The sequence below is a fragment of the Camelus bactrianus genome, chromosome X (assembly GCF_048773025.1).
Source record: "Camelus bactrianus isolate YW-2024 breed Bactrian camel chromosome X, ASM4877302v1, whole genome shotgun sequence".
NCBI lineage: Eukaryota > Metazoa > Chordata > Mammalia > Artiodactyla > Camelidae > Camelus > Camelus bactrianus.
The window spans coordinates 61,119,767-61,132,590 of NC_133575.1; the positions used below are offsets into that span (position 1 = coordinate 61,119,767).

At 34.0% G+C, this 12,824-nt stretch overlaps 1 protein-coding gene across 3 annotated transcripts in view; it reads right to left on the reverse strand.

The window, feature by feature from the left end:
- The window catches only part of ABCB7 (ATP binding cassette subfamily B member 7), a 104,035-nt gene that overhangs the window by 31,147 nt on the left and 60,064 nt on the right, over positions 1-12,824 (reverse strand). For all 3 annotated transcript variants that reach the window (XM_045504726.2, XM_045504727.2, XM_010967562.3), the window contains one exon: positions 10,912-11,031. In XM_045504726.2, coding sequence (XP_045360682.1) covers positions 10,912-11,031 — 120 coding nt within the window. The remainder of the gene's footprint in view (positions 1-10,911; positions 11,032-12,824) is intronic.

A 12,824-nucleotide genomic window follows, 5' to 3' on the forward strand; every position in this document is an offset into this window, starting at 1 on the left:
TAAATGAATAGAGAGATATTCCATGTTTATGGATAGGATGACTCAATACTGTCAAGATGCTAGTTCTTCCCAAACTTGATCAATATATTCAATCCAGTCCCAATCAAAACCTTACCTAATAATCTGGTAGATAGGGACAAACTGATTCTAAATTTTATATAGAGAAGCAAAAGACCAAGAATATCTAACACAATATTGAAGAAGAAAACAATGTCGGAGGGCTGACACTATTTGACATCATCAAGACTTACTATAAAGCTATAGTACCCAAAACACTGTGGTACTGGAAAAAGAATCGACAAATAGATCAATGGAACTGAACAGAGAGTCCAGAAATAGACAAATACATACAAATATAGCTAACTGATCTCTGATAAAGGAGCAAAGGCAACTCAGTGGAGTAAAGATAGTCTTTTCAAAAAATGGTGCTTCAAAAACTACTAGAGCTGATAAAAGAATTTGGCAAGGTAGCAGGATATAAGATTAACATACAGAAATCAGTTGCATTTCTTTACACTAACAATGAAAGTAAAGAAACAATCCCTTTTAAAATTGCATCAAAAAAAATACTTAGGAATAAACCTGATCAAGGAGGTGAAAGACTTATATGTGGAGGACTACAAAACATTGATGAAGGAAATTAAAGATGATTTAAAGAAATGGAAAAATATCCCATGTTCTTGGACTAGAAGAATATATACTGTTAAAATGGCCATATTACCCAAAGCAACCTACAGATTAAATGTGATCCCTATCAAATTACCCAGGACATTTTTCACAGAACTAGAACAAATAATCCTAAAATTTATATGGAGTCACAGAAGATCTAGAATTGCCAAAGCAATACTGAGGAAAGAGAATGAAGCTGGAGGAATGACCCTCCCAGACTTCAGACAATATCATAGAGCTACAGTAATCAAAACAGTGCGGTACTGGCACAAAGACAGACCACATGGATCATGGAACTTAACAGAGCCCAGAAATAAACCCACATACTTACAGTCAATTAATCTTTGAAAAAGGAGGCAAGAATATACAATGGAGAAAAAGTAGTCTCTCCAGTAAGTGGTGTTGGAAAAACTGGACAGCTGCATGTAAATCAATTAAGTTAGAATACTCTCTCACACCATATACAAAAGTAAACTCCAAATGGACTTTAAAGACTTAAACACAAGACAAGGCACTATAAAACTCCTAGAAGAAAACATAGGCAAAACATTTTCTGACATAAATCTTGGCGATGTTCTCCTAGGGCAGTCTACCCAGATGACAGAAATAAAAGCAAAAATTAACAAATAGGACATGATTAAACTTATAAGCTTTTGCACAGCAAAGGGAACTATAAACAAAACAAAAAGACAACCTATGGAATGGGAGAAAATATTTGCAAATGATGTGACTGACAAGGGCTTAATTTCCAGAACAGACACACTGCTCGTACAACTTAATAATAAAAAAACAAACAACCTAATCCAAAAATGGGCAGAAGATCTCAACAAGCAACTCTCCAATGAAGACATACAAATGACCAATAGACACATGAAACAATGCTCAATATCGCTAATTATCAGAAAAATGCAAATCAAAACTACAATGAGGTTATCACCTTACACTGGTCAGAATGGCCATCATTCAAAAGTTCACAAACGATAAATGCTGGAGAGGTTGTGGAGAAAAAAAAAAACCCTCCTACACTGTTGGTGGGAAGGTACTTTAGTGCAGCCATTGTGGAAAACAGTATGGAGATTTCTTAAAAAACTAAAAATAGACTTACCATATGATCCAGCAATCTCACTCCTGGGCATATACCCAGAGGGAACTCTAATTAGAAAATATACATGCACCCCAATGTTCATAGCAGCACTATTTACAATAGCCAAGACATGGAAACAATCTGTCCATCAACAGATGACTGGATATAGAAGTTACAGTATATTTATACAATGGAATACTACTCAAGTCATAAAAAAGAACAAAATAATGCTATTTGCTGCAACATGGATGGACCTGGAAATCATCATTCAAAATGAAGTAAGTCAAAAAGAGAAAGAAAAATACCATATGATATCACTTATATGTGGAATCTAAAAAAAAACAAAAAACAAAAAACACAAATGAACTTATCTACAAAACAGAAACAGACTCACAGACATAGAAAACAAACTTATGGGTACCAGGGGGGAGGAGGTGGGAAGGGATAAATTGGGAGTTTGAGATTTGCAGATACTAACTACCATATATAAAATAGATAAACAAATTTCTATTGCATAGCACAGGGAACTATATTCAATATCTTGGAGTAACTTGCAATGAAAAAGAATATGAAAAGGAATATATGTATGCATATGTATGACTGAAACATTATGGTGTAAACCAGAAATTGATTCAACATTGTAAACTGACTATACTTCAATAAAAAAGAATATGAAAACTAATATATATGCATATGTATGACTGAAACATTATGCTTTACAACATTGTAAACTGACTATACTTCTATTAAAAAATGGTGCTTAAACAACTGAATGTGAAAAGAAAGAAAGGAAAGGAAGGAAGGAAGGAAGGATGAATCTAGACAGTGACATTACACCTTCCATAAAAATTAACTTCAAATTATCACAGATCTAAATGTAAAGCACAAAGCTATAAAATATCTAGAACATAACAATTAAGAAAATCTAGGTGACCTTTGGTTTGCCAGTGACTTTATACACAACACTAAAGGCACAATCCATGAAACACTGATGAGTTGCACTTCATTAAAATTTGAAACTTCTGTTCTGTTAAAGACACTGTAAAGAGAAGGAAAATACAAGCCACAGATTCATTGACAATATCTGCAAAACATCTATTTGATAAAGAACTGGTATCCAAAATATACAAAGAACTCTTAAAATTCAGCAATAAGAAAATAAACAATCCATATTAAAAATGCGCAAAAGACCTGACAGACATCTCACCAATGAAGAGATACATATGGTCAATAAGCATATGAAAAGATGCTCAGTAGCATATATCATTAGGCAATTTCAAATTAGAACAAAAATGAGATAATACTATGAACCTTTTAGAACGGCTGACAGGGATATGGAAGAAAAGAAACTCTCATTACTAGTAGAGATGCAGAATGGGTCAGCCACTTTGGAAGACAGTTTGTCAGTTTCTCACAAAACTAAACATAGTCTTTCCATATAATATAGCAATTGCAAATCCTTGATAATTACCCTAATGAGCTGAAAACTTACATCACACGAAATCCTGCACACAACTGTTAATGTAGCTTTATTTATTATTGCTAAAATCTAGAAGCAACCAAGATATCTTTCAAAGAGCAAGTGGCTTAAACACACTATGGTACATCCATACAATGAAATATTTTTCAGCAATAAAAGGAAATGAACTATCAAGTCAAAAAAGACATGAATGACTCTGAAATGCATATTCCTAAGTGAAAGAACCCAGTTTGAAAGGGCTACATACTATATGATTCCAATTATATAACATTCTGGAGAAATGAAAACTATAGAGACAGCAAAATCATCAGTAGTTATCAGGGATTCCAGAGGGTAGAGAGAGAGATGAATAACTGGAACAAGTGGGATTTGTAGGGAAGTGAAACTATTCTTATGATACTTTAATGGTGGATATATGATATTATGCATTTCTCCAGTCACAAATAACTACAACACAAAGAATGAATCCTAAGTTAATAAGAATAATGTATTTTTTATAATGGTTCATCAATGGCAAAAAATGTACTACGCTAATATAAAATGTTAGTAATAGAAGAAATTTAGTGGGGCTGTTTTAGGGAGAGGGATGTATAGCAACTTTGTACTTATTGATCAATTTTTCTGTAAGCCTAAAAATTCACTAAAATATAAAATATTTTAATTTAAAAAATACTTCAGGATGTAACTTATACTTCTCAACTTACATAAAGGCTTCAGGTAGTGTTTTATTCTAAAAAGTGTTTTTCAGAAAATTTTAAAGTATCAAAGTTAACCAAAAAGTATATGAATCTTTTGAAGTTACAAATGTTAAGATAGTTACTGGAAAACTCTAGCTCCTCCATGAAGACTTCCCTAAATGCCTAATTGTTGAAAGTCCCATATAGCTTCATTTGTGACTCCCTTTGGGTGTTTATGTTATATACATATTTTATCATTATATACATTTTTCTCCTTCAGTACACTGTAATTCCAGGAGGGCAAGGCCCACATTTTATTCATTTTTGTATCCCCAGCTGCCTAAGCACAGTACCTTGTACCTAATAGTCACACAACAAATATTTGCTTAGTACATATTGCTATGGTCTGAATGCTTGTGTCCTTCTCTCCTCAATTCATATGCTGAATTCTAACTCCCATGATAATAGTATTTGGAGGCAGGGTCTTTATAAGAGACCCTTCTTGCTCTTTACATCATGTGAGGTTACAACAAAAGACAGCAATCTATGAATCACCCAGTTTATGGCATTTTGTTATAGCAGCCCAGATGGACTAAAACATTACTTTATGTAATAGATGCATGCTTGAAGAAGTGGGGTATCAATGATATCTTTATAAATCATACTGTCTCTCAAAATTATTTTATAATTTTAAATATAGCTTATTTTCATTTCTAACAGATTATTGAGAATATCTTTTTGTACCTGATACTTTAATTTTTTGTGCCCTCAATTTCTCTGTCAACTATGGTTCCCAAGATGGTGGTGCTTAGAATATGAGTAAACTTTTTAATTATTAGAATATTTATTTTATGAAATCAGATGATTTCAATAAATATGTTTTATACTTAAATCCTGGCATAGTTGTATGTAATATACTAATAGAAAGACTGAATTAAAAAAATCCTTAGATCTCAAAATCCCCAGATTAATGATGGTGTGATACTCCTATGATACATGTGTAGATGGTAAGAAAAGGCATTGCATGTGATTTGTAGGGATTTAAGGAATGAAGGCAAACAGTGTTTGCTCTGTCTCTATCTCTGTCTTTCTCTTGGCAACACAGCCCCTAAAATATACCACATACCGAACTCTAACATTAAAATAAAATTGCTGCAACTCGGATAGAAGAAATACCGACCCAGCTTCCTGGCCTCCTCTAGGCTGCAAGGCATCTTTACATAATATAGTTTACCTTAAAAATCTTTGTTGGAGGCAACGATAACCCTAAGACCCTCAGAATCAAAAGAGCATTAAAAAGCAAATAGGCAAGCAGATGGTATGCTGTGGTCCCATATGTTAAGCATGAAATCCTCCTCCCTTTATCTTCTTCTCACGTAACATTTCTTTCTGTCTTCCTTCACCTTCGTGGATGCCTCAGGCATCATTATGAAACCATCACACACTGCTCAGATGTCTGGGTGGCATTCATTTAGAGCTGAGAAGGTTGCTGAACCGTCTCCTACACTTCCCAGAAGTATGTGGAGAAGGCAGGGAAGACCTGAGTTTAAAGGGCCACAGATTGGTCCAAGATGCTTATATACCAAAGCATGTATAATCAACTTGAGGAAAAAATAGGAAGGCAAGGAATGAAAGAGCTAGCAATCTATCTAGTGCACACCAATGAAAAATCACACCTGCAATACTACTCAAAAATAAACAATGACCAGGTTTTAAAGATTTGGGAGAGTGATTATTTTTAAACTGAGGACAGTAGAGAAGCTGAAAAAGTGGTATTAGGAATGGTTAAATGCTATTACTATAGTCTACATTCCTAATTTTTACTAGAATATACCCTGAAAGTATGTGCAGGCACTCATTATAACATCTGACAATTTCTTCCTTTTCCTGATTCAAAAGAAATGAAACATACTTTTTGAGAATTGATTTTTCTACATTTATTTCTGTTTATTCAGAATTAGTTTATATGAGATTAGTATGGCACTTTCCATTCTATGGGTGCTCAGTATTTGCTGACAGAAGAATCAAATATTAGTCTTCTAAAAAGATTTCAGTCTTTAAGGAAGGTAGCTTGATCTACCTGATATTGACCTGTCATCAAGAAACAGAAATCTTTATTTTGAAGGATTATGATTCACTCTAAAATTAAAGTCTAATACAAGTGTCATTATTTAAGATTCCTCCTTTTGACTAGCTTAATCATTTTCTAACCTATTCTCTTCAATTCAAAAGGAAGTCCAGAAAACAATCTGCCTTTAACTTGTCAGCAAGGTACTTACATTCACATAATGAAGAATAAAGGCCGATTTGCTAATTCTGCCTTGCACAGGAGCTCAGAATAATCTTTATCCTTAAGAAATCTGTAGGTAAAAGACAATTCAGCAACTAGTACTGTGCTAAAAATGAATATGAGCTTTAAAAGTTTTCAACTTTCGCAAGGGTACAGCTTAAGTGGCAGAGTGCATGCTTAGCATGCATGAGGTGCTAGGTTCAATCCCCAGTACCTCCTCTAAAAATAAATAAATTAACCTAATTACCTCCCTTCCCTCACACAAAAATTTTTTTTTCAACATCAGCTACCAAAACTAGATTTGTAATACAGTTCTCTCTTTTCAGCTTAACAAAATAGAATATAGTATAGATTCTTGGTCTGTTGCTCAGTATCTTCATTTAAATTCTCTCCCAGAGAAGTTCATTGAGAGGACTCAATAGAGTCCATAGATGAGAAAGGAGACAAGAAAATGGATGAAGTCTGACTGAATTATTTTGGTTTAACTCTCTAATCATGCCTTCCCTGTTTCTACTACTGTTTCTTCCCTATAGGAACACATTCATCACAAGTTATGTCTGCAGTTGTCTTCTATTTCTGTTCTTTTCCTTGATGAACTCACTAATTTGCATTGTTTCAACTATCACCCCTTAATCTCTCTAGCCCTGGGCTCTTTCCTAAATTGTCTTGCATTTTGTATTAGCAGCTGAATATCTCTGTCTTGATGTTCCACTAGCACCTCAAACTTAACATGCCCAAAACCAAAATTTTCATTTTCCAAAAAAAGACTTCCTGACTTATCACTTACTTCTGTTAAAGGTATTATCATTCTTTTATCTTCAGCATCATCTTTGAATATTATTCCTTTTTTACTTCTAATATCTCATCCATTGTAAGTCTTGTTGACTCTACTTCCTTCACCTCAGAATATCTCTGGAATCTCTTCCCTCCATATTTACCATTTCTACCATACACTCCAGTAATAACTGCTATTACTTCTCATCTAGACTATTACATTAGCCTCATAACTGGCCAGTAAATATTTGCTGAATGAAAGCATGAAATGAAAATGAATGGTATCCCTATTTTAGGTCTCTCGCCACCCTAATCCATCTTATATAACAGAATCAGATTAATTCTCTAAAATACAGCTTTAACTTTATTACGCTTCTACCTAAAACAGAGATTCCTACTTCTAACTTAATTAAATTTTTGTTTTACAATTAAGATATTTCACATTAACATTCGATTTATCCTTTTAAGTTTACTTCTAATTCCTCTGAAACATTATCCCCTCATTGGAGCAAAGCTGGACTACTCCCTTCTCCATACATACCATATGTTCTTTCTCATCTTGTTCATTTATTCGTATATCTGTAACAATCCTGCTCATTAATCCAAGCCTATTTCAGACATTACTTCCTCTGTGAAACCTTTCCTGACTCCCCCCATCTTGGTGGTTCTTTCCTTTGAAACCCAATACTTGAATGATACTTCTTTTAAATCATTTGTGACCTACAATGTATTATGGCAATAAAAATAAAACTTGTCTTATCCTGTATAATTTGAGAAGAAATGTGCTTTATTTATATTTGAATATCCTGCAGGCCCAAGAACAATACTTGTATAACAGGTACTCAGTAAATATTTTTAGGGTAGGGTAAAGAATGAGTAAATAAAAGAGAACATGCAGGAGATAGAAAAAAAACAAGTGATAAAGCCTGGGTTCTAAAACAACATATTAACCCTTATACATAAGAGTGATAACCAAACTACAGCCAAATCTTATCTAGACCTTTCAGCAGATTTTTTCTTTCTTTTTTTTTTAACCGTATTTCTGATGGAAATCCAAATTTATTTTTAGTCTAACATGTATATTTTGTTCTATTATATGCCAGGTACTGTTCTAAGTCTTTTAAATGTTAATTTATTCAAGTCTTATAACAACTCTATTTTACCTTATTTTACAAATTGGAAAACAGAGGCACGGAGACTATGCAATTTGTCCAAGGTTACAAGGTTAGTAAGTGGCAGAGCCCAGGAAGTCTGACTTGAGACTATAATATATACCATGACTATATATTGTACCTAAGGATACTTAACTGATTTTAAAATCTGGATAAACTGAAATGGCTTTTTCTTTTTCTTTTTTGAACAACAATATAACGTTTTTTATTCATTTATAATCATTTTACAATGCTGTGTCAAATTCCAGAATAGAGCACAATTGTTCAGTTATACATGAACATATATATATTCATCGTCACATTTTTTTCTCTGTGAGCTACCAGAAGATCTTGTGTATATTTCCCTGTGCTATACAGTATAATCTTGTTTATCTATGCTACAATTTTGAACTCTCAGTCTATCTCTTCCCCCCCACCCCCTTGGCAACCACAAGTTTGTATTCTATGTCCATAAGTATGATTCTGTTTTGTATTTATGTTTTGTTTTTTTTTCTTTTTTGATTTTTGTTTTTTGGTTTTTTTTTAGATTCCACATATGAGCGATCTCATATGGTATTTTTCTTTCACCTTCTGTCTTACTTCACTTAGAATGACATTCTCCAGAAACATCCATGTTGCTGCAAATGGCGTTATGTTGTCGGTTTTTATGGCTGAGTAGTATTCCATTGTATAAATATACCACTTCTTCTTTATCCAGTCATCTGTTGATGGACATTTAGCCTGTCTCCATGTCTTGGCTATTGTAAATAGTGCTGCTATGAACATTGGGGTGCGGGTGTCATCCTGAAGTAGGGTTCCTTTTGGATATATGCCCAGGAGTGGGATTCCTGGGTCATACGGTAAGTCTATTCCTAGTCTTTTGAGGAATCTCCATACTGTTTTCACAGTGGCTGCACCAAACTGCATTCTCACCAGCAGTGTAGGAGGGTTCCCCTTTCTCCACAGCCTCTCCAGCATTTGTCATTTGTGGACTTTTGAATGATGGCCATTCTGACTGGTGTGAGGTGATACCTCATTGTAGTTTTGATTTGCATTTCTCTGATAATTAGTGATATTGAGCATTTTTTCATGTGCCTATTGATCATTTGTATGTCTTCCTTGGAGAATTGCTTGCTTAGGTCTTTTGCCCATTTTTGGATTGGGCTGTTTGGTTCAAAAATCAGTTGCATTTCTTTATACTAATGATGAATCAACAGAAAAAGAAAGTAAAGAAACAATCCCCTTTAAAATAGCACCCAAAGTAATAAAATACCTAGGAATAAATCTAACCAAGGAGGTGAAAGAATTATACACAGAAAACTATAAACCATTGATGAAGGAAGTTAAAAAGATTTTAAAAAATGGAAAGATATCCCATGCTCTTGGACTGGAAGAATCAATACTCTTAAAATGGTCACACTGCCAAAGGCAATCTACAGATTTAATGCAATCCCTATCAAATGACACAGGACATATTTCACAGAACTAGAACAATCATAATACAATTTATATGGAACCACAAAAGACCTAGAGTTGCCAAAACATTACTGAAGAAAAAGAGGCTGGAGGAATAACTCTCCCAGACTTCAGACAATACTATAGAGCTACAGTCATCAATACAGCATGGTATTGGTACAAAAACAGACATATAGACCAATGAAACAGAATAGAGAGCCCAGACATGAACCCACAAACTTTTGGTCAACTAATCTTCGACCAAGGAGGCAAGAATATACAATGGAATAAAGACAGTCTCTTCAGCAAATGGTGTTGGGAAAACTGGACAGCAGCATGTAAAGCAATGAAGCTAGAACACTCCCTTACACCAGACACAAAAATTAACTCAAAATGGATCAAACACTTAAACATAAGACAAGATACAATAAACCTCCTAGAAGAAAATATAGGGAAAACGTTATCTGACATACATCTCAAAAATGTTCTCCTAGAACAGTGTACTCAAGCAATAGAAATAAAAGCAAGAATAAACAAATGGGACCTAATGAAACTCACAAGCTTCTGCACAGCAAAGGAAACCATAAGTAAAGCAAAAAGACAACCTACGGAATGCGAGAAAATTTTTGCAAATGAAACCGACAAAGGCTTGATCTCCAGAATAGATAAGCAGCTCATACGACTTAATAAGAAACAACCAAACAACCCAATCCAGAAATGGGTTTTTCTTGAAAGCTCAGTTATTATCATAACTTTGCCTTATCAAAATGTGTTACAGTACAGTGATAAACTGACAAAGCAGCTAAGATGTAGAGGGTCCCTATACTGAGTGGTACAAAAACGCCTAGCTTTTGTGTTTTTTTTTTTTAAGTTTTCCTAGTTTTTTCCCCACCCTTCATGTCACACCCTTCTTGTTCACCACTTATGGCTATCAGTGTGCCTAACATGTCTTCATCCTCTATTCAGTTTACTGGGAATTGACAACCAAGCTTACCAGAAATATGTTTTAAATAAGAGCCAAAAGGACTCTGAGGAGCTTCTTTGATAAAGTTCCTTATGCTTTGTTACAACCAATGATCCTGCATCTTACACTGATTTCAGGAGTGAATTCCATTAAACTGAGGCTATAGTTACAAGTCTGATCCATAGATAAATCGGGTGTTACCATATAATTTCTGTTGACTACATCGAAGAGTTACATAAATAAGTCCTGAAAGTTGATAATACTCCCCCCAAAAGTGGCTTATATCAGCCTAAGTTTCATTAGTAGAAAATGTCATAGTATTTCCTAGCTATAGCAATAAAAAATGCATAATTTCTCTTATTCTTACCTTTGCTCCACCCAAAAGTCCCAAGGAAATGGCAACTCTAGCTCGTAGATCTGGCCTGTCTTTGGGCCACACATAAGAGAGCATTGCTTTTATGATTTTCCGAGTATCAACATCTTTTAACTGTTGAAAGAGAGAGAACAAAGCAGTGAGTAACATGTCATTTCAAATATAATTATATTTCAATAATGCAGAATTACGTAAATGTTTGAGTAAAATATGAAAACATTACAAAAATAACATTCATTTTGAATATAAGGTCAATATCTTTCAAACTCAAATTATTTTGGAGAAAAACTATTTCAATTAATTTTAAAAAGCTACTTACTTCTCTTAATTTCTTATTTTCATGTACAGCCATCCTCATACTGCCAAAAATTTATTCAGTGGGGGTAAGAGGACATGCACTATACATTTATTTCTTATTTATTAAGCTATCAAAATATTACATAAAATTCAAGAAACATTTTCATATTTCCATCTTTGTGGTCAAAATCTTTATATACTTTTGTGCTGTTTAACAGTATGTTTATGTAAAATATTTTGGAACCCTAAGTCTAAACTCATGGTAGAGCAGAGTTACAACACAATGTTTAGGAAAGCAGAAGTCTTGGCACTGACTATAGAGAACAAAAGTTGGGTTATTAAAATTTTCAACAAAAACATAATTTTTCAGTCATACTTAATCTGAACTACAACTACCTTACATTTTTCCCCCAACTTTCCAAGGCAACATTCCCATTAAATATTTTTGTTTCAGTCTCAGCTTTTAGAAGTAACATATTAGGAATCAAAACCACACTTTCTAAAGCCAAAATAAGATCAATACATATACATTCCAAAACTACTATATTATTATAGTTGGTGAAATAATCCCCATTTAAAAAATTAAAGTATCTACTCAATTTCTAGAAAAGGTATTAAAGAGGAAAAAAAACAAAAAAAAGTTAACGCTCACTGCTGGTAAAGGTGTATGGAAATAGGCACTCTAATACACTGTTAATAGGAGAGTACACTGAAACAATCTTTCTGCAAAGCAATTTCATATCTGCCATTAGCTTTTAAAATAATTTTGCCCTTTATCTCAAGAATTCCACTTCTGGGAATTTATATTTAAGTTTTAAGCTAAAACAACAACAACAACAACAAAAAAATATTCTCCAAGTTAAATCAATTTTACTTCCTAAAAATCTCTTGAATCTACTTCTTTCTATTTCCACCACAAATGTAATCCAAGCTATCATCATTTTTTACATAAACCACTGTAACAACCTCCTAACTGATCTTCTTGCATCCACTCTGCTCCCTGTCCAATTAGTTTACCCTACAATCAGATACTGCTCTCAGCTTAAAACACTTCAATGGCATCCTATCACTCTTAGGATAAAGATCAAAGTCCATACCACAGCTTATGAGTGTGAGCTCTGCTTGGCCTGGCCCCTAGCTACCTTTCTAGTCATGCCTTATACCACTGCTTTCAGTGTTCATGCAACACTACCTTTCTTTCAGATCCTCAAAAAGACTGTCCCACTTTGCACAATGCTGTTTACTCTGCCTGGAATAATCTCTCTCTTTGCAACATCGATCTGTCTCCAACTTCTTCCAATTAGTTAACTGCCAGCCCAAGCAGCACTTTCTCATTGAAGTCTTCTTCCCTAACCACAGTCAGGATCCTTGACTGTATTCTCTCTCAGAACAGTACTCATTTCTTTCAGAGTACCCATTTCAGTTACAAACTACATATACAGCAATCTGATTAACAACTGCTCTCCTGCTAGAATTCCACTTGAGCAGCGAGTTTGTGTTCTGTGCTCACTGATGTAACCCAATACCAAATACAATAGTTGATATACAGTAGATACACAACAAGTACTTATTGAATAAAAGGATGAAAAATTTAGCTATAAGGATGTTTT